The sequence below is a fragment of the Dunckerocampus dactyliophorus genome, chromosome 17, assembly GCF_027744805.1.
Source record: "Dunckerocampus dactyliophorus isolate RoL2022-P2 chromosome 17, RoL_Ddac_1.1, whole genome shotgun sequence".
Classification (NCBI taxonomy): domain Eukaryota; kingdom Metazoa; phylum Chordata; class Actinopteri; order Syngnathiformes; family Syngnathidae; genus Dunckerocampus; species Dunckerocampus dactyliophorus.
In genome coordinates this window covers 20,175,909-20,198,763 of record NC_072835.1, presented here as the reverse complement: position 1 = coordinate 20,198,763, position 22,855 = coordinate 20,175,909, and the positions used below count along the sequence as shown (strand labels likewise).

The following is a 22,855-nucleotide window of genomic DNA, read 5'->3' as shown; positions in this document are numbered from 1 at the left end:
ACAGTGCCAAACAGTGCGTGTAACATGCCTAGTTAAACAGTAGCCAATCCGAAAAGTCATTCATCGCCATCCTCCTCCTCCTGGGAACAGAAACCACTAGTCGTCTTCTTCAGCATCACAATTGAACAGCCTCATAATTCCTTCGTCACACATTTTGTCAGTCTCTCTCTCTCTTTCACTGTTGCTTGTGGAGTCACTTTTGTCTCAAGGCAAATTAGCTATTTAGCTTGAGGTATCCTCTTCATCACGGAGTAGTCCAGCATTTCGAAACCCACTGGTGATAGTGGACGGTTGGCAGTCCGAGCAGTCCAAACAGAAGCTGTAGTAATTCTACACTTGATCAAACTTACTTAAGATAAGTCAGAGATTGCTGCATAAAACAATACCCAATTAATCTACAACTATTTTGGTATTCAATTAATTGTTTTTTGATTAACAATGTAAATATCCTCTGATTTCAGCCTATCAAATATGATTTTTTTAATTTATTTAAATGTTATTAAAACGAAAACCTGTTATCTTTGTGTTTCAGGCAAAACAAGATATCCACACACATCAGTTTTAACTTTGGAAAACAGTGATTGAGATTTTTGCCTCTTTTGTGATATGTTGTGGACCAAACCACTAACTTGTGCTCGGTTCATATTGATTTGGTCAGTCTAGGTACCAACCGATTACTCGATTAATCGAAACAACAAGCTTAAGCCCTAGATAAGATAATCATTTATCCATCCCACAGTGGAACATATTTAGCGATTAAGGTGCTAAATTGTAATCCTTTTCTTTGATCTACTTGATGTAACAACAAAACTTTATGGAAATGTCAATAGGATTTTGGTTCAAAATAATTTTTTCTTTAAATGTTTGAGGTACTGTTCCCTTTCTTATACAGTGGACAAATTTCCAACACTGCCCCAAAAATAAAGTAAAGTCACATTGGCCAACTTTATTGATATACTAATCTATGTATTGATCTGTCTGTCTACAATTTGTAATAAAATACCAACATGCATATACAATACATGTACAGTACATGCACGGTGTAGGCCTGAGAATGACAAGTGTTAGCTTTCTTGAGTATCTTATAGACATTAAGGAGGACTTTCAACAAAATTAATGTTAGCAGTGGAATGTAATCCCCATCAAGCTATTAATTTTACCCCTAAAAGCATAACAAGGATGAAACTGCACTGGCGTGAAAATATATTCCATCGACTGTGCATAGCTGCTTTTAGTCGGAGCAATTTGAAGAGCGATTCAAATGACGCCGGAGAGGTCATTTTACAACAAGCTTGGGCTTTCTTCGTCATGCTGGATATTCTTCAACTCATCTATTTAAGCGCCATTTAAATTCAACTTCCCTTAGTGCTCTTTTTGTTTGTGTTTTGCATTCTGGATGAGATTTAATTCCCCCAATCCACCCCCACTTCCCAGCAGACAGTGGTCAGAGGTGCTCTCAAAACAATTATTGGTAAGGCAGTGATATAATGCATGCAGGCTGCAGACGAGCATCATTAAGAGCTCTAAAGTACCTGTAATTATAGGAGAGAACCCCATGGGGCTTTTGTAGCATTAATATGACATTCGTCAAGAGTTGCACAACCCCCTAAGCTCCTTCTTGTGCTCTGAGTTGTCCTACAGCAACAAAATCAACCAGATCAGACTTAGGGTGCATTCACACTCATACCCCTTAGTTTTAATGAAACGCTTGTTCGAGTTCCTCCTTTGTACAGTTTGGTTATGTCAGGTTTGAACAATACAATGATACACAGGTGTGAGACGGTACGGTTTGTTTTCATTAAATTTAAAGGGGACCTATTATACTAATTTTCGGGCTTTTGTATTGAGTTCTGGACTCCTATAGAGCAGCTGCGCACAATAACCCGTCCAGAAAGCTTTCTTGATCTTCCAGACGCTACACCTCTTCCTGCAGTGTTTCCTTGGGTTTCCTCACTCCCGCCCAAACGGTCTGTGTAATTTAATCCAACCCCGGCCCTCCTCCAGCTACGCCTCCGCCGAGCCCACTCCGCTGCCAAACCCCTTTTGTCTGATTACTTCCACAAAATAAACACAGTTAGGACACTGATAAATTGTTACTTAGTGCTTGCTCTTCTGACTCTTCAATACTACCAAGTAACGTTGGAAAGGCGTCGGACTTCAGCAACAGTTCGGCGGGTAGTCTTTAGGCACACCCCAACAAACATTTCCTGGGAGCCATTGCTCCGCGTGCTAACACAGTGAACAGAGCGAAGCAGAGCACGGGTGCTGGGCATGCCCATATAAGGAAGTCTGGGTTACGTTAACGTCAGTGTTAAAAAAAACTGGAAAACACCGCGAGCTGAGCCATCCAAAACTGCTTTCAGGGCTCATTTCCAAATGCGCAAACTTCACATTGGCATCGTTTAACACAAGGATACAACATTGTAAACACATTTATAGGTGAAAAGCAAAGTGCCCCTTTTAAAGAAAACTATCCAAAGCTAGAGTGTCATTGTGTCTCAATGCATTGTGAGATTCGTAGAGGGTTAGACTTCAAGGGTTAGCCTTCATATGCTTATTTGCATTCACAGAGTAAATAGTCTCTGTAGAGACTGCCAAAGATTGCCATAGCCAACTGTTTTTCAAGTTGCCAAGGCGGGGTATTGGGTAAAGTTTTCAACTAGCAATAATCATGCCTCAGATAAACCTCACAGGCTACGATACTGCCACTGCGCAAAGCTGACTACCAACAAGGTAGTCGTTACCTAGCCTACATTCCTAAGTTATGGTCTTTCATAAACATTAAAGTGCAAGAATCACACAGTTTACTTGTCAATATTGGCACTGGGCAAAGCTGGCTTTGGAATGTTACCAGGAAGGTAGCCATTACCTAACCTAAGTTCCTAAATTACAGTCTTAATAAAGATTCATGTTTCTGAACTATAAATTGTCTCAATTCTGACTCTTTAGCAAAGTCCTAATCTCACATTTCAGTGTTTGTTTTCACTATATTTAACAAAATTCTCCAAAGCCCCAGTATCAATGTGGCACAATACACTGAGGGATTCATAGATAATGGGCTAGCCAACCAAGCATCATCCTTCGTATACTTATTTACATTCACAGAGTAAATAGTCTCCATTGAGACTGCCAAAAATTGCCATAGTCAACTATTTTTCAAGTTGTCAAGGCAGGGTATTGGGTAAAGTTTTCAACTAGCAATAATCACGCCTCGGATAGACCTCATAGGCTACGATACTGCCACTGCGCAAAGCTGAAGATGCACTGTCACAAACGAGGTAGCCATTACTCAGGCAACGCTCCTATGTTACGGTCTTTCATAAAGATTTTTGTTTCAGAATTTTACATTCTTTCAGTTCCGACTCTGTTAATGTTCCAATCTCACATCTCACACTTGTTTCAAATTGTGAAGCACATTTAATGATTTATTGGTAACAAACTGCAATACAGAAAGTGCATTTAGTGTCTACCAAACTAGATCAGTGCAAAGTATTCAGGATTCAAGCATACACTTTAGTAGGTACTGCAAATCACAAAACAGTAACACAGCTAAATATTGTCCTTTTCGACTGAGTATAAAGGCATCACATCTTTGGCTAAATAACATGACACTGCATCAGTCAGTTCATGCAATCTTTTACTTTTCTTGTCGTAAGAAAGGCCATGAGCATTGTATTTTTGATTGGGTAAGTGCCCACTAGATGACTCAGGCTTCATGACAACTGTATGTGTTTGTGCTTGAGATGGTATAACAAATTTGCCGTGTTCCTACCTTTGCCGTCACCACTGTATTGCAAACTTTGCAAAATATGGTCTTTCGCGTGCTCTATCAAAACCAAACCACTTCCATATTACAGCTATCTTTGCTTCTCCTCCGCAGCGCGCAGTCCCAGGAACTACACGTCATCAACCAGAATTTATACTGTTATAAGTCTTATCATTGTCTTTCTTATCATTGGAAGAATTTATACAAGTATACCGGTATATAAAAATTACTGCCCAACCCTACTTCATAGGCTATGATACTGACGCCGAGATTATTACAAACAAGGTTCTCATTACCCAGCCAATGTCCTCAATGTTCTTGGTGTTTGATTTTACTATATTTAACAAAACTCTCCAAAGTTACAGTATCAATTGTTACAATGCACCCCAGGAGATGACCAAACATCAACCATTACATACATATTTGTAAGTGAATTGGACTTGCCAGACAAAGAGCACACTCACCACAAGTTAAAGTACATTGGTATTCAAATAGTCTCTCTAGAGACTGCTAAAAATTGCCATAGTCAACTATTTTTCAAGTTTGCTATGGCAGGGTATTGGGTAAAGTTTTCAACTAGCAAAAATGACGCCTCAGATAAACCTCATAGGCTACGATACTGCCACTGCGCAAAGCTGACACTGGACCATTACAAACAAGGCAGTCACTGTTCAGTCTACAATCCTAACTTACGGTCTTTCATAAAGATTCAGGTCTCACAATTCAACAATCTCTCGATCCCCTGTCATCACAGTATTTGTTTGAAAAAGTATCCACAATTATTAATGTATCACTACACAATATGGAATAGGATATAGAACAATACAAATATTGGATGTTGTGTTGCAAGCTTATACGTCAACCTTCGTCACTACATCGAAGCTCACTTAACCTGCTCACACCAAAGAGCTTGTTTTGGATGCATTCCCAATTTGTTTTTGTTATTTGGAACCTGTTGGACATGACAAGAATACAACAGAATGAATACATGTGGAAGAATCACACAGCCACTTGTCAAAGAATGCATACAATATGCATTTGCTTTGCAGCAGAACATACTGAATACTTACACGTATACAGTAAATAGTCCCTGTAAAGTTGCCAGAAATTGTTAGTTTTCAACTAGCAATAATCGGACCTTGGATAAACCTCACAGGATACGATACTGCCACTGCACAAAGCTGAAGATGCACTGTTACAAACGAGGTAGTCAATACCCAGCATACGTTCCTAAGTTACGGTCTTTTGTAAAGATTCATGTTCCTGAATGATGCACTCTCTCTCTGACTCTTCAGCAATGTCCCAATCTCACATCTCAGTGTTTGTTTTCACTATTTTTAACAAAACCCTCAAAAGCCAAGTATCAATGTATCACAATGCACTGATGTCTGATTCAGAGACGATGGGTTAGCCAATCAACCATCACATGCACATTTGTAAGTGAATTGCACTTGTCCAGAGAAAAACCTTGACAGCATACTCACCATAAGTTAAAGTACATTTGTGTTGACAGAATAAAAAGTCTCTGGAGAGACTGCTAAAAATTGCCAAAGCCAACTATTTTTCAAGTTGTCAAGGCGTGGTATTGGGTAAAGTTTTCAACTAGCAATAATCACGCCTCGGTTAAACCTCATAGGCTATGATACTGCCACTGCGCAAAGCTGACCTTAGAATGTTACGAACGAGGTAGTCATTACCCAGCTTACATTCCTAAGTTATGGTCTTCCGTAAGAATTCAAGTTTCTGAATGTAGTCATTACAAAGCCTGTGTTCTTATTTCTCCTGCCATTCAGCTACATTTTTAAAAAACGAGAACATTCTCTTAAATCTCAATCTGTGCAGCTCTGTCATGTCTGTGTAAAACTATCCTTGTGTCACAACGAGGGTGATTACACCAAAACCACTATTCTTGATCTTAACGACTGTCGTTTTGCACCACAAAAGAGTGAAATCCATCTTGGTTGGGGCATGCCTCTACCTTAGAGACTAAATGCTTGGACCTTGTACCAGACTAAAGCTGCCTTATCTTGTCTTGAGCATGAAGTGATGAAGCCTGCTTGGATGAGAGGCAAAACACAGTTAAACACTTTACGTAATATGCTGGTCTGTGTGCACCAACAAGGAGGTCACAGACTGATGTGTTCCCTTCCTAAACCATGTAACAATATTTCCAGGAGCATTCAAGGAATGGAAGCATTGAAGTGCATTGTTAAATAATAAACAAAATAAAAAAAACAAAACAGCATGTACACTGACCACTGTGAGTGATAATTTAGTCTGGTTATGTCTACTCATGACGATACCTGGTAACCAAAAAGGCTGCTGATGTCTACTGCTGATTGGATAACTTGATTACAACCAAGGCCTATAATGTGGTGGATGGCTGGATCACCCTCATGACTTTCCCGAGGTTGATGTTGTACTTGTGTGCCGTGTTTGCTTCACTGTGTTTTCTTTGCACGCGGCAAAGATTTGTTCTTACCTTGCGGCCGTCACTCGCGTGGCAGTTGACATTAAGCGGTGTAAGCAGGGCCATTAGCTTCTCCTCGTTCCCACTCCTGCAAATGCACATACACGCGCATTAAGAGCAAGAGAGAGCATCCGCGCCACAATAGAGGATTAGCGCTGTTCCTCAGCGGGAGTGTGTGGATGGAAGTGGTGGTGGTGGGGGGTGCATGGCGATAAGAACCCTGAAGGACTGAAGGGAAGAATTTTCATTTGCAAACTGACATGATTTGTGTGTGTTTTGCCAGAGAAGACGAGGCTTGCTATAGAAGAATTAAGATAATGTCCATGTTTCTGATGGGTTTCCTGGTTTGTGGGCTTACTGCCCTGGCACTGGGTAACCAGAGGGAAGTGTTGCCATGGCAGCGAACAATCTAACCCGGATTCCTGAGTCAGCTGTCAAAGAAGAAGCTGCCAGACCAAAAGAAAATGATTACCCGATTAACATTATCCCTTTTTGTCCTTCTCTTGCTTGCTATAGCACTATATAAAACCAAGTCTCACGCTTCCTGTTTACCTCCACCTTTCCAGCCTTCATCATGATGATCACTTCCCATTCCTACCACTACAGCCACTGTGTCACCCTACCTCTCCCTATGGTATAGGAAGAGTAGAGCCCTATGATTTCTGCGTTAACGGAATCGCACAATTGGCCAATGAAAACATAATCTTGCTGAAATTGACATCATGTAAATTAAACGCTCTCACCATAAGGAGAAGGAACATTTGTGTGGGGAAGTATTTTCCCCGCGGACCGCTCAGTCATGGTGGAATCTCATCACAAACACTAATCCGCCCCGTCCCAAATTAAACATGTGGAAACGGCAACCTGAAACGCCGGCAAAAGTTGGCAAAAATTTTATAAGAGTTCACTCTTGCGTAGCGTGCATGGAAGCTAGCGAGGTTAGCTTAGTTTAGCAGAGCATGCTAGTGCATCTGTGTGTGTGTGCGCGGCTCAGGCTGTATGAGTGTGTTCACACCATGTTGTGTTTTACCGCTGGTTAATGCAACCGAGCGTTTTACGATGTGTGCAACTTGCATGCTGAAAAAGTGTGTGCACCACTGATGTACAATGTACATACATACTCATATTTATAAACATACTAAATACATATATTATCTATATTCATCGTTGGAAGTAGACCTTTGGGACTTGGTCATTTTAAAAGTAGCTCTCAGGCTGAAAAAGTGTGAGTGCCCCTGCTATCAGCCATGTGTGGGAGTTATGCTGCTAAAAACTATTAAAAGGAGGAAAGGATCCTCTTAAAAAAAAAACGTTTAGAAATATATTAGTGAGGCTTGTCAGTGGCTCAGCTGTGAGAACGACACACTGAGTTCAGAGTTCACTCTGGAACAGCCTGCTGACCCCATAATACACTGAGGTACAGCTGTGCGTGAATGCGTGTGTGCGTGTGTGTGTGTGTGTGTGTGACTGAGAGAGAGGAGAGAGCTCACCCACCCACACTCAATCTGACATGAGATATGCAGAGATATGCACTCACACACACACACGTGCACGCACACACATGCACACTGACACAACCCACATGCACTTCCTGAAACAATAATGTGTGGTCAAACATGCCATATGTGCCCTTACGGAATATAATGGGGGCAAAAAGCAGATTTATTTTTTTTTTCTAAATAATTTTGAACTTAGTACATTTACAGAATTCAACATTTTAATCGAAAGCTTGCTGCTTTTGGATTTTGTGTCGGTGATGGAATTATATCTTGTATGTCAAAAATAGTAACAACACTGCCATTTCAGTTTAGTGTCTAAATTATATATATATATATATATATATATATATATATATATTTTTTAACAATCTTCATGTATTTTTAGGTGAACTGTATTCAATATCACCGGCTCCTGAAGACCTCTAAGCTGACCTCCCTCCAACTAACCTCTGCATTAGTCCACTAGCCACCATCGGCAATCCTTTTCCTTATTTAATGTTCTATGTACCTCTAATGTACCATATTTAGACTATATTTAACGCTCTGTGTTTTCACTGCGGTTGTGTTTTATCTCAGCTGTTTTTTTTATTCACTGTGGGTGGGCCGTTTGGGTAGATGCGTGTTTGCATACGTCGTTAATTGAGCTGCTCAATTATGTTGCAGTCACGTTGGCAGATACAGTAGCTCACGCTTCTGAGACAACTCGTGAATGGCGAAAAAACACGAGGAACCACGACACCCAGAAAAATCTATTTTTGACACTGATAAAGTGTTAAAATGTATCCTTCAGCATCATTACCTCCTTTCCTCTGGATGTGGTGATACCAGCGTGGTGGGGTGTGAAGTGTGTGTGCTTCCCAGCACGCCTTGTGTTTGTGTTGATTGCACGGTGAGTTGATGGCCGTCTGTTGTTGTGTTACAATAGCTACAGTACATTACCTTAACACAGCATGAAGTCACAAAGTCAGCCATGGCATGTCCGACATGACAGAGTGAAAAGCAAGTTTTTCTCCCATTCCGTATGGAAGTGGTTATTGACTTCTTAAGTTTAGAATAAATAAATTCGAGGCTAACTGGTTAGCTCGCTAGCTAGCAGCCGTCTTGAGTCCCTGCAGCATAAGAGTTGTGTGATGTAAACAATGAACAATAGGAGGGGGAAGCTGACTATAGCCGTGTTATTTCATGTCTACAGGGCTCTAATAATGTTAACAACCGTATTTCGAAAGTCACAAACAGGTCTTCTATGCTCTAACGCAGGGATCTCAAACTTGCGGCCCACCAAATCGTATATTGCGGCCTGCGACTGGACATCAAAGAGTAGTGTAACTGCAGTCCGCAATCCGCAATCCGCAATCCGCAATCCGCATCAGTGTTACATCAGCTCAGTGTTACTTACATACTTACAGGGGCAAGTTAACACCAACACTGAACTAACAGTGGTGTTATCACATGGATGTATTGTGAAAGGTATCGTACCGTGAGGTACCCTGAGATTCCCAGCCCTACTTCCAATACTTGATGCGGCCCAGCCTCACCCAGACTCTACCTCCACTGGCCCAGTGAAATTGAGTTTGAGACCCCTTGTCTAACAACAAAAATATTCCATTTATTAACGTTGAATCCTATATCACAGGAATTCATTTATCGCGGTCGTGTCTGGGAGCAATTAACCTCTATAAACGAGGGATGGCCACAATGTTTTTGATCAAAAACCCGGGAATTTGCGGGGTTGTGAATGCTGAATCGTAAATATGCGGAGCTACACCGTATTTCTGAATCATTCTTAGTTTCTATTTAAGTGTCTCATTCCTAAAAGACCACTTGCTTCTTATTGGCCAACATCTGGAAGCACCACCCGTTTACTAATCTACACAAATCTACACAGCGAACACTGAAGCAAGATAGTTCCTACACCGAGACCTGCGCTTTTAACAAGCTGGACTGTTATTTACGCTTATTTGATCGTTAATGACTAAGTTGAATGGCGAATGACGGAATGCATGCAAATGTACACTTGTCTGGTTTAAGCGTTTGAATAATACATTTTCTGTGAAGCCCTATTATTCCATCACATTCCTTAATGGATGAACACATGAAAACGCATAACATCAATGGTAAAAGCCAAGCGTGGGGCGCAACAGAAAAGGAAGCGATGACCGGACATCAGGTGCAGAGAACAAACAAGGAAGAAATAGCGTAGCAATCGGAGAGAGAGAGGGAAAAGGTGTGCAATCAGGAATGGTTAAAAAGAAGAATCAATAAAAAAGAAGCTGTGGAGGAAGGGAGGACGCAAGGATGCAAGACAGCCATGAAGGGATGTGGGGACGGCAAAGAATCAAATGGAGGAGAGGAGACATCATGCATGGATGCCACAAAGTTGGAGGAGCAGGAGGAGGAGGAAGGATGGAAGGAAGGAAGGAAAACAAAAGAGCGTCTGGTACTCACCTCGCTGCCTCCAGCAGCTCATCCTTCTTGTATTCACCTAGATGGTTACAGAAGATCATGGTGTCAATCAACTGGCCGCTAACACAAATGCATGCCATCAAAATCACACACACGCGCACACAAAAACACACAAACAGGAAGGATCTATCTCTTGAGAGCAGGCGCTCTCACAGTCTCCCCCTCGCTCTCTCCTACTTCCACATTCCCGCTTAGAGCGCACCCCTCTGGCTCCGGTTGCCGTGACGATGCGTTGCCGGCAGCGACCACAGCACGTTCATTGTTTAGGCGACTGACAGATGCGCTGCCTCTATCCGTCCGTGCGTCCGTCCATGCCTCTCGTCCCACTTCGTCGTTCATTTCGCCAACGGACCTCCATCGCTCCCCCCGTGCTTTTTGTCTTACACCCCCCCCCCCACCCCCCACCCGTGGGCTCCGGAGGCGCTGTTACCGTCAGAAAACACAACAGAGATAAACAAACCCCTCCCCCTACCGCCCCTACCCTCTCTCCAGCTCGCTCTCCCTCTCTTAGCAATGCACCCCGCCTTCTCCGCTCTGACAGTCATAACATAATCCACATCCCATATGTGCTTTTTGCATGGCGGGCTGCAGCATCACTTGTGAACACAACCTTTTTAACCAGCACATTATGCATTGTCAGCAATTATCAATACATTTGATCGGTCTTGGGTGGAGGACAGCTCTTGGAAACTGCACTTTTTTTTTCCCCTCGATGTCGATACATACACTGATATTAAAAAAAATAAATACAAGTTTTTCCACTATTCTGGAACACCAAAAACACCTCCATCCACATTTAGGGAAAAAAATCTCTTGTCAGTATATAAAAAGGAACGCTGCCACGGCTGCAACAGGTGGCGCTACAACCCCTAACAGCAAGACTTTAGCCAGTTGGTAACCTGAAGAAAGTCATGTCTGGAAAAGGCACAAGCCCAGGACCACCTGTACTGAGTACTGTGATGTAAGTTGAGTTTCGACTTCGACCTAAATTAACACCAAAGTTACTCACATTGTACACTGAACACACAAAGGACATAAAACACAGTAATAAAAAGATGAAATCCAATAATTCAACAAAACGGCACTAACAAAGACACGACAACTCCTTACTTTTATCCCTGTGGTTGGCTTACGCACTGAAAGGGCCGCTGCAAGGAAGGGAGAGACAGGCTGACTGGGAGGAGGAAGTCAATACTGAGACCGCTCCTGAGTCCCTGTCCATTTCATAGTCGAACATCCGTTCCACTTCTCCACGGAGGGCTTTACGATGTCTAACTTCACTTTTCACTTTCACTTTCTTTTACACGCTGCCCCCAGAGGTGTCTGCCTCACTCTTTGGAGACATAATGGAGGTTAAACGTCAAATTCCCCCTATGTATTATTTTGCCGCGCACGCATAACTGGTTCTCTTTTTCTTCCTTATCTATGTCTCTTTTCCTCACTGCAGGGGTATGCTAGAGTCTATCACAGCTGACTTTGGGCGAGAGGCAGGGTACACCCTGGACTGGTCGGCAGCCAATCGCAGGGCACATATCTTTTTGTCCAGTATGAATCATTTATGGGAGTGACTTCATCAACTGCAGAACGTCATAAAACAAGAATCAGCTGTACAACCAGCAACCAATTCAGCGTGTATTAAACATACTTGACAAATACAGGTAATTCTGATTCTGATGCAAACGACACCTTAACTTACCATGTTCAACGTTATACCGCCTTTAGAGTTCGAGAGTCAAAAGTTGCTAGTCAGCTGCACGACAAACGTAACAAGCAGTCTGGTGTGGGTGACGGTGCTGCGAAACAAGGTTGCCAAAGGTATTTTTGTGCCTACAAAGATGACTAGCTAGGACTAAGACAACTAAGCATTCAAGAAATGTTTGTATTGCTGAATAACTTAAAAAAAAATCCAAACCTTCACTCCCATTTACAGAGCAAAGTTAATCTTTGCCGAGAAACTTAAAGCATTGAAAAAGAAAAATTAATAAACGAAGAAGAAAATCAAAGGAATGTGGAAATGAGGAAAATGTGATGGAGTTAAACAAGACGAGGACGCTGAGGATGAGCTTCACGTAGCAGACGGACGGGTGGGGTGGGGTGGCGAGCAGAGCAGAGCAGAGAGGCGAGGTTATGGAGAAAGTAAAGAGGGGGAGGCAGGAGGGGAACAAAGGATTTGCAGATGAAAGCGAGAGGAGATGATTAGGGATCTGGAAGCTGACATGCATGGATTTGACACAGTATAATTGGTGTTAGCCAGGCGAGGGCGGAACAGTATGACGGGGAAGAAAGTGGGAGACGAGAAAGGGGGTGTGAGACAGAAATTGAAAAACTATGAATTCCGAAGAAGAAAATGAAGAGAGCGAGAGATCAAGAAACTAAATTAGATGACATAGTTTGGAAGCCATTTAAATCGTGAGACAATCACATTTGGGCACCTGAGTGCACCCTGGTGGTTAGACACATGGATTCTCCTGTTTCTTTAACAGACTGATGAGATTACACACTGTTCAGCTTAAAGCGGGTCATGACACTTTGGATTTTATTTGAACTCAATTGCAGCGTTTTTCTAAAACAACACATGGAAATATGAAGAAACAAGCTACTGTTTTCTAGGGGTGTCTTAGAGTGGTCGACTAGTCGATGATTCGCTTCAGAGGAGTCTGATTCGACTATCAATCTTGCAGTCAAATCGTATGTAAATGTCATGTGATCAAGATTGTACCAGTGACTACACGGGGGGTGCCCACAGGTGTTGCTGAGCGTACATTTTTACATTTTTTTTGTGTTGTCTATTTTGTGTTAATAAAGACACAAAAATGATGTGTGTGTTTGACAAAAGACCTATACTTACCAAGCATTAATGAAATCACCCGCTTTCGGGCCTTTGTATTGCGTTCTGGACTCCTATAGAGCAGTTAAACACGATAACCCGCAAAGAAAGCTTTCTAGATCTTCCAGACTCTGCACCTCTCTTCCTGCAGTGTTTCCTGCCTCCTGCGCAGGAAACTTGTCTGTGTAATTTACTCCACCCCCCCCCCCCCCGCCCTCCTCCAGGTACGCCTCCCGAGCCCACTTCACTGGGATTGGTCACACTCCCAAGCAGTCCGGAGGACTTTCGTACAGCTGCTGAACCCCTTTTGCCCGATTACTTACACAAAATAAACACAGCGAGGACACTGATAAATTGTTACGTACAGCTTGCTCTTCTGACTCTTCAACACAACCAAGTAATGTTAGAAAGGCGTCAGACTTCAGCAACAGTTTGGTGGATAGTCCAGCTTCGTATTGGCCCATGTTTACAAAACAGTCCCGTGTAAAGTGCCGTTGACAGATGACCATATTTTTCTCTTGCTGGCCGGGAATCAGCAACTCCAACCACTCCTGCCTGACGCTTGCCTCTTTAGACACACCAAACAAAGCCATTGCTCGATGTGCTAACACCGTGAACAGAGAGAAGCAGAGCGGGGGTGCTATCACTTGTTCAAGAATCTTTATCCCTCACGATGGTCACAGCGTTTCAGCAGCTTGGATGGGTTCGCTTTCTCCACTGAGCGTCTTACGATGTCTAATTTCAATTCCGCTTTCACGTGCTGCCACCAGATGAGTCTGCCTCACTGCCTTGAGAGTCATAATGGTCGATTAAACTGAAGTAGTTAACTAAAAAGAACAAAAGTGATGTTCTTGTCAGCGTAGCGGTGCGAGTATGTGTTACTCCGCCAATGTATTACTCTACCGCGCACACATAACTAGTTCTTTTTCTTTTAGTATAACATTAATAATCATGTGCACATAATCACAAAACGGCAAAACTCGGAATGCCGTAAACCGAGAATCACCTGCAATGGATTGGACCAGATGCTGCTGCCAGGATAGATGTGTTAACACGCCCCTGCTCCCTGTACGCTGACAGATGGGCAGATAAAAAAAATAAACAATATAGACAGTCAGCCAGTTTAAATCTCTCTCTCTTACACACACACACACACACACTTGATGGCTCAGGCAAAGCAATATGAAGACAGGATGTAACACATTTAAAACGATATTAGACTTTGACGAGCTACAGTAGATTCCAACACTGACTATTATTGTAACACATTCTGAAAGCTCATTTGTGCAACTGGACAGAGGTCGGAATGTGCATTCTCCTGGTGTCTGCAATAGTGCTGCCAACTCTCACTCTGGACAGGCTTGCTGTCTCCTGAATGATGATTGTAAGTGTGTGTGTTTGTGTTTGTCTGTGTGCGTGCGTCCCTTGACAGAGTGCAGCAGACATTGGCGATCGCTGTTTGAATTCCAAACGTCAGCGGCTCGGCTTGAAAGACTACTTTAAATGCAAGAGTGTGTTTGTGCGTACGTGCATGAGCGAGGACTCGAGCATGCCAATGATAATCACACGCAAGCTTATAGATACACATCTTGACCGTGCAGCAAAGAGCTTGTGTGTGTATGTGGAGGGTGAAGCCATTTGTGCAACACCTTTGAAATACATGGACTAAAACGCCACAATAGATAATTCAACCTGACTAACGTTCTGCAGCCGCTACTGAATTGGTGTTGAGAATCAATGAGAACTTTATTATACCAATTATCATCATTTTACCAAAGCAGAGCTCATTTTAAAAATGGTATTATGCCTTTGTGTTTTGTCTCTGGTCTCTAAAGTCAAAACTGAGTGTCTTGAGTGCATTCACACTTGTAGTCCGGTAGTCTGGTCCAGATCAAAATGTAAAAAAAAAAAAAAACACTTGGTGGTCATGAGTGTGGTTGGGTAAGTGTTCACACTTGTATTTTTGTCAGCGAACCAAATAATGCTGATTAACTCATTCAATCCCAGCCATTTTTCAAAAGACAACCCCCTTCAGTGCCGGCCATTTTAGACAATTTTGACTCTTAGATTCAGGCGTACCTAATGAAGTGAGTGTATACATGCATGATGATGTTGTGAGCGCTGATCCTGTTAACGGGTCACATACTAAAAGACTGCACCACAATAGATGGAGCACACACCGTGCACAGCTTTTTAAATTTCCAAAATAAATCCGAGCATTTTATCCCCTCTTATCCAACAACTGGCTCTCAGTCAGGAAATGTAACCCCAGCAAGGTTGCGACAACTGGGTCTGCAGTGACTAATCACAAGGGTGGAAAACACACATTTGAGCTCAACTGGCATGATAAAAGATGGCTGACATGTGGTTCCTCTTACCTCACATTCGCTCGTTCGTCACTTCCACTGTGTGATTAATTACTTTACGCCTTGCACTCAATGGAACTGCTGCGCATGTATGTTGGTTGTAGCCCACCCACATGACTCTCTCTTATCCTGCTTGGTTTATTACAGGGTCCAAACTTTTTCCAGCGAGGACCACATAGTGAAAAATAAAAGGATGCAAGGATGCCACTTTGATTTATTTTGTAAAGATATGCTAAGAGGTTCTATTCACGCCAAGAAAAAACTGCATCTCAGCTTTGTGATAAGGGTGAAAATGCCTATCATTAGTATAAACTTCTCTCTTTGCTCTTTTGCTCACATTTTTGCTGTTTTTTTTTTGTTTTCAATTTTCCAAATATTTAGACTTTTTAGTAAAATGTCTTTTTGGAATATTATGACTTTATTCCCATAATATGATGACTTTATTCCCCTAATAGTATACATTTTCCCCTGTTTTTTCCATTTCTGCTGTTGTTTTTTCAACTTTAGTCTTCTAAACTTTCTTCCTGTAATTATGACTTTATTCTCATACAATTTTGACTTTATTCTAACACTTTATTGTAACATTGTAACATTGTAACTTTTTCTGCAACTTAATTTTTAAAAAATGACAACTTATAAAAATCCCTTTTCTTTAACATTTGAACTCCAGTGGCTTATTTTTGTAAAATTCCAACTTTTTGTGCTTAAATTACAATTTTTTTCTGAATATTTTGACTTTATTTTTCTAAAATACATTTTTGCTGTAATTTTTTAAATTTTTCTTAGTTTTCCTGTTAAATTATATTTTTAGAGCGTGCTGCAAGCCAATAAAAAAACGCCTGCGGGCCGCACTTTGGACACCCCTGGTTTATGAAATATAATCATCATACTCAAGCAACCAGACGATGAATCACTTGAAAATGTCTCTTCAAGCCATATGAGTGTGGCTCTATGCGTGACCTTGCATGGACAATTGACTTGGTTATCGCAGTCATTTTTAATGCGCTCATTTGGGGTCAATTAAACTACTGCCGTCAGACGCAGGTGGAGATAGATGAAATACAATTTTCATTCCTTTCTTTAAAAATTTACATCAGGCAATGTTTTAACCATGACACCAAAGCAATCTGTGGGCTAATGTTCATTTACTCTCACAGATGGCTCTCACCGCTCTGGATAAGTCATCTTATTGAACACTGGACAAGCCAGGTCCATTCCATTCAAGAGGAGATTGCCATGTGACCAGCAGTTCCCTGAGCTTGTAAGCAGTTTTCAGCAAATGTACTCAAAAGGATTAATGCCATAAAAGCACCACCGTGGTAGTTACACTTGTGGGACATTTAGCTACGTATATTATGCATCTGAAGCCACTAGTAGAGCAGTGGTACCCTATGTCCTATGCTACTGAACAACAACATCATTTACACACAGCCAGTATTCATAGCCAATAAGGAGCTGTAGGCAGAGTACCGAGCTACTTGTCCTTCCCTGAGCTTCTTCCTTTTACGCCTGAAGCAATGCATCCCCCGTGAAGTTTTGTGATGACATCGTCCTTAAAAAACCACAGACAAAACATCAGCACAGACTTCATCCCCCATAGGAAAGATGCTGCAAAGTTAACCACAGACGAAACAAACGCGGATCAAATTAGGACATAATGCTGCTGCACTGAGCACAGCACGCAAAAAAAATAAAAAAATAAAAAAATAAAAAAAAAAGAGTTATGCAAAAACACAGGAAACCCAAACAGACAAGTTCGCTTGTTAAGCTAGGTCCGGTCAAAGGCAGTCTCCTAACATATGAGAGCAACAATATTACAGGTGGTCAGGTGGTCCTTGGGTTACGTACGAGTTCCGTTCCTCAACTGTGATGTAAGTCCAGTATTGGTGTAAGTTGGATCTTATTTTTGATTATATGTAAATCAACTGCAAACTCACTGGGGGATGTTTGTTACTAGGAGTGTGAGACATGCTTATTGGGAGAGCAACGAGAGCGTGTTATGCTTAAGGTGTTATCACTCTCCGTTTCATAGAAGCAGATCCTTTCCTTAAGGATACTATCTTTATCCTTCATGATGGTCGCCGCGTTACAGCACGTTGGACTTGGGCATGCAGCCAATGTTGAATTAACCACAGTGCATTGTACAATTTGAATTTATACTTTCACTTTCGTTTACACGCTGCGAGTCTGCCTCACGGCCTTCGAAGTCACAATGGTGATTAAAATGAAATCGTTATTGTTAAGTGACATTGTGCTTCCTCTCAGTGTAGCAAGGCGATTACGTGTTACTCCGCAAGTCCACCAATGTTTTCATCCGCCTGCGTATTACTCCGCCATGCGTATGTAACTAGTTGTCTTTTTCTTTTTGTACAATATTAATAATTAGGGGTGTCACCAGATCTTATGTGACGATATTTCTCATTTAGAGGAAAAGCTATACGACGAAAACAGGGCAGCCCAAAATCTATTAGACTGTGAGCTATGGAATCGCGACTGTGAATGATAATACACCTACTATGGAAGTGGCAGTGTGCTGGGCAGGATTGGAAGCCCACATTAAGTCCTTGACACACACTATTATCCTTGCAAACCTACCTGCACGTGGCATTCCCAGCGTCACTCGCTCGCGACGTGGGACTGTTTTTTTCCATCGGAGTTCAACACCTGCCTCTGTGTTAATTTGCAAGCAGAAGCTGTAGTAATTCAACATTTTATCAAAGTTACTTAAGATTTGTCAGATCAAAACACAATCGCTGCATATGACTTTTAGCAAATTACGATAAGAGAGTCTACTACGGACCTATTTCTTGCTTCCACACTCTAAGCATGGGAACTGTAGTTCTTTTAGCATAAACATAAAGCTAATCCACTTAAGTCTATTTTACATGTGTCTTTACATAATTACAGATCAACTTAAATGATTAGTAATAGCAGCTGCAACTGCCGTAATTATTTTAACTAATACTTTGTTGAAAATTTTTTAAAGCATCATGCTAGGTCATGCATGCAAAGTTATAAAACATTTGAAATTGTACCTGTGTAATAATAATTTGGGTGACAATAAACATTTCAGTGTTTTGTGATTCAGTTCAATTAAAAAGTCTGTTTGTCTAGTCATATATTTTTTCATGGTACTTTTCTTAAAAACAGAATGTTAAAACCTCGTCGGGTCTCGTTCTCATAGACCCGATATTGTGTATCATCTCGTCGCATGAACAAAGCGTCTCGTGACACCCATGTTAATCGTTAATGGCAGTGCGTGCGTAACTGCTAAACGGCTAAACTCGGAATGCCGTGTACTTGTTTTTTCGAAAACACCAGACGTTATTCAAGCCAGTGGTGCGAGCAAACAGATTTGTAATTATGGTGGAATTATGTGGTCAATAAACGTGCCGCAATAGTCCATAACTTCAAAATCAGTGCAGAGCTCTTTTCAGTTCATCCCCACATGGAGTGATATAAAAAAAACAACTTTTGGGGCATTTAACTTTGGAGTTTTCCCTGTAATTGCACATTTATTCAAATCATAATTTTCATTTGAAGCACAAATTCACTTTTCCATTTTTTTTTCCTATTTTGTTTTACTTCATTAATCAAATTCTGTCAGCTTACTGCAGAGTGGCTGCCTGCCTTCACTAACTCACACAGTGCTGTGGACCCAAGCAGTGATGTGGAAAACTAGGCAATTTCAGCTGCAGGAAATTTGCTGAAATGGGGCAAGGCACCCCCCCAGAAGTGCATCATACACACACACACACGTTATAATACTATGTAGCTTCTTTTCCCAGGTATTTCATCTTGTCTTAGATTGAAAGGCCGCAAATCAGAATAATGTATTGATCCCGAGGTATGAGTGCATGAGAGCGTCTGAGCGGAAACAAGCTCCGGCTCATTCATCACTAGAGACTAATCTAACAGCAGTCGCCAAGGTAATCAATGAGCATGTCACTGATTAGGAGAAGAAGGATGCACACTTGGGCTTGCAGGATGCAGGAATTCACAATGTCTGGCCCTCTCAAGTGCAAGGTTTGACCCCTCTTAGTTTTTTTTTTATTGTACCTTCGATTACAGAGTGGTTTCCTATGCCTCCTGACATCCTCCCTAATGCAGTATCTTAAATTCAACATGGTTTCGTTCACATAGGCCTGCAAAAAACATTCTAATAGGCAGTCCTAGCTGGTAGTGCACAATGTCACTTTTGCTGCATGCACATAAACATAACATACACAAATTAAAATCTGAAAGCCAGTAGTCCAACTTGAAATATTAATGTAAAGGATTGCATTAGTTTATGTTGAGGTAAATGTGGGATAAACTGTAGAAATTTCCAATTTTCAAAAGCAGACTTTTTGTCAAAAAGGGTCCTTGAGGTTGCTGGGAGTTTGCCCAACCAGTCCATGTCTTTTGTAGACTTGGACAAGGCATTCGACTGTGTTCCTCGAGGAATCCTGTGAGGGGTACTCCGGGAGTATGGGGTACCGGACCACCTAATTCAGGCAGTTCACTCCCTGTATGACCGAGAGTTTGGTCCGCATTGCTGGCAATAAGTCGGACTCGTTTCCAGTGAGGATTGGACTCCGCCAGGGTTGCCCTTTGTCATTGATTCTGTTCGTTACTTTTATGGACAGAATTTCGAGGCACAGCAGGGGCATTGAGGGGATCTGATTTGGTGGCTGCAGGATTCAGCAAGTAGAATCAGCAACTCCAATTCAGAGGCCATGGTTCTCACCCGGAAAAGGGTGGACTGCCATCTCCGCGTCAGGGATGAAGCCTTGCCCCAAGTGGAGGAGTTTAAGTACCTTGGGGTCTTGTTCACGAACAAGGGAAGGATGGAACGCGAGAACGACAGACAGATTGGTGCAGCGTCTGCAGTTATGAGGACTCTGCATCTGTTCGTTGTGGTGAAGAGGGAGCTGACCCAAAAAGCAAAGCTCTCAATTTACCCTCACCTATGGCCATGAGTTTTAGGTAGTGACCGAAAGGATAAGATCGTGAGTAAAAGTGGCCGAAAAGATTTTTCTCCGTAGGGTGGCTAGGCTCTCCATTAGAGATAAGGCGAGAAGCACTGTCATCCGGGACAAACTCCTCTGCATTGAGAGGAGCCAGATGACATGGTTCGGATATCTAGTCGGGAAGCTTCCCGCAGGCCTCCCTGGGGAAGTGTTCAGGGCACGTCTGACTGGTAGGAGGCCTCAGGGAAGACCCAGGACACCTTGGCGAGACTATGTCTCTCAACTGGCCTGAGAATGCCTCGGGACCCGCGGGGAGAAGATGGACAAAGTAGCCAGGGTAGAAGTTTGGGCTTCCCTGCTTAGGCTGTTTCCCCACCACCTGAACTTAAATAAGCGGAAAAAGATGAGTGGAGTTTTACCTATATACAATCAACAGCTTGAAAATAAATAATTAAAAAAAAAAACAGAATGGCACAAAATGTCCCTACCATCTCTTTTAATTTAATTTGGATTTAATTTAGCTTTCACGAAGGGCAAAAAGTCACAACACCATCAAGCCTTTTTAATAAATATCATGATGTATCATACCATTACTGTTGTAGACGTTCACCTTTTCAAAAACCTCTACAATTTTGCATCTTCAGGCGCCAAGAAGCCATCGGCATGCAAATGTATTACCAATATGACCGTTTTGTTTTTTGTTTTTTTTTTACTCATTTTCATATATAAATGGCCCTTCTGCTGGGGTTATACTGTATGTCCATAGCTAGTAGATCAGTCTAGTATCTCCACTCCAGCTCTTCTGCATCCCAAAACTCCAAATCTCTCTCTTTTGAGCCCCAGAGCCCTACAGATGCCACGAGCATCCAAATTCCGATCCCTGTGGCTCATAAAGTATTCATCCCAGCATACTGATGGAAAAAACAAGCCCTGACATTTCTAATGAAGTCAGTTACTTCCATTTTTTTTTTTTTTTTTTTTTTTTTAAATCAGAGGGAAAAAAATGCAAAGAGCTCGAAGGCTACTCCTGCTTCAGGGGGTTAAATTGGTCACAAACTTGATTATAGTTGTTTTTCTGTCTGGCAACAAAGTCATGTTTTGATATGACTATAGTGAGCCACAGTAGTTAGATGTCCCGAACCAAAAAATATCCAGCACATACACGTTCGTTGAAAAGCAGCCAGACCACCACTGACCATTTGTCACAGATAACTTGTCCTTATAGAGTATTTACAGTGATGCAGTGTTGCTGCTGTCAACATGTACTCTTTGAATATCTTTTTTCTGCTCACAGTGCGGCTGTATGAGCAGGGAACAAAATCATACTATTGAGCACAGCTTGAAAATCATCCATCACTTATTCCAAGAGATGGAAAAAATATATATATTTATCAGTAACTCTCCTTTCCTTACCTTTCAAAAACAGCATGTTTCATTTTTCTCCCTTTCCTATCTCATGAAAGAATATATTTTCTTTGTAAGCCCATGTGACAGATAGTGACAGACTACAGACTACACATTCCTGAGGATGACACGTTAACTGAGATGAGACGACAAGGGGAAGGCGGTTGGGGGATCCCAACTAAATGTTTAGCGTTTTCTGCATTTGTTCACTCAAACACTCCAAGTTTGATGTTTCAACACAGAGTAGACTGGGAAACAAAGATCCGGAGCAACAGAGATATGACATATTTGGGAAGCTGAAGCAACTCTGAGGCGTTCTGCAATGTTCTGGTTTATATATGACAAAATACGGCCATAAAAGTTGGTCATGTGGGATATCACTTATTTCGTTTCTGATCCGACGCTGAGTAAAATTCAGGCTGGTAACGGCGATACCGATACTTTGTGCAAATTCACCTATTTGTGTCAGGTACATTTAAAAAGTAGTGTATTTCCTATTATAGCAGAAAGAATACAAGGCATTCATCTAATTTATTAATTAAACAAATTATTAATTATTACATTATTAACGTGCAGAAGGTTACGCATTGTAGGGAAATTTTAATGCATGCACACTGTACGCACGTGCACACACACATAGTTCAGTTCCAAATGTGAAAATTGTAAATAGTTCATGGTGTTATATTCGTAAATAAATTTTTTTTTTGTTGATACTCTAAATTCTATAATATCCCTCTCACGGTTGTTAAACACATTGTAAATTCATATTTACAATGTGTGTGTGTGTGTGTGTGTGTGTGTGTGTGTGTGTGTGTGTGGGGGGGGGGGGGGGGGGGGGGGGGGTTGCAATTGACAAACCGCAAACTGGCGGGGAACTACTGATCTCAGATGTTTGCAGTGTGGATTTAACCAATTCGATTTTCTTCTATGGTGTTCTGTTTTTAGCCAGCAGGGATTCCACGACCTTTCCTCCCCAGTCTATCAGCAGCAGTCAGCTAAAAAGGTCACACAGACATTGCTTTGCACTTTCCGACCCCAGCTGAGCAATACTCAAAAGGAAATGAAAAGAGACGTGAAGGAGAACAGAGGGAGGATGGTGTGTGTAAAT

The 22,855-nt window shown here is 41.8% G+C and overlaps 1 protein-coding gene and 5 non-coding genes across 9 annotated transcripts in view; all 6 read right to left on the bottom strand.

The window, feature by feature from the left end:
- Positions 1-22,855, bottom strand: part of LOC129169722 (poly [ADP-ribose] polymerase tankyrase-1) — an 84,620-nt gene that overhangs the window by 38,144 nt on the left and 23,621 nt on the right. For 3 of the 4 annotated variants that reach the window (XR_008566464.1, XM_054756397.1, XM_054756398.1), the window contains exons 5-6: positions 10,181-10,217; positions 6,249-6,324 (exon numbers count right to left, since the gene is read on the bottom strand). Coding sequence is in view for 3 of the 4 variants with exons in the window: in XM_054756397.1 (XP_054612372.1) it covers positions 6,249-6,324; positions 10,181-10,217 (113 nt within the window). In the remaining variant the exon portion in view is untranslated. Of the gene's footprint in view, positions 1-6,248; positions 6,325-10,180; positions 10,218-10,400; positions 10,561-22,855 lie in introns of those variants that run through there. The other variant, XM_054756399.1, reaches the window with a different exon arrangement.
- Positions 2,580-2,720, bottom strand: LOC129170583 (U4 spliceosomal RNA). Its single transcript, XR_008566648.1, has one exon. It is a non-coding gene; the product is annotated as a U4 spliceosomal RNA (small nuclear RNA).
- LOC129170582 (U4 spliceosomal RNA) lies at positions 3,115-3,255 on the bottom strand. Its single transcript, XR_008566647.1, has one exon. It is a non-coding gene; the product is annotated as a U4 spliceosomal RNA (small nuclear RNA).
- LOC129170584 (U4 spliceosomal RNA) lies at positions 4,262-4,403 on the bottom strand. The gene has a single exon (XR_008566649.1). It is a non-coding gene; the product is annotated as a U4 spliceosomal RNA (small nuclear RNA).
- LOC129170573 (U4 spliceosomal RNA) lies at positions 4,816-4,949 on the bottom strand. Its single transcript, XR_008566638.1, has one exon. It is a non-coding gene; the product is annotated as a U4 spliceosomal RNA (small nuclear RNA).
- On the bottom strand, positions 5,289-5,429 carry LOC129170581 (U4 spliceosomal RNA). Its single transcript, XR_008566646.1, has one exon. It is a non-coding gene; the product is annotated as a U4 spliceosomal RNA (small nuclear RNA).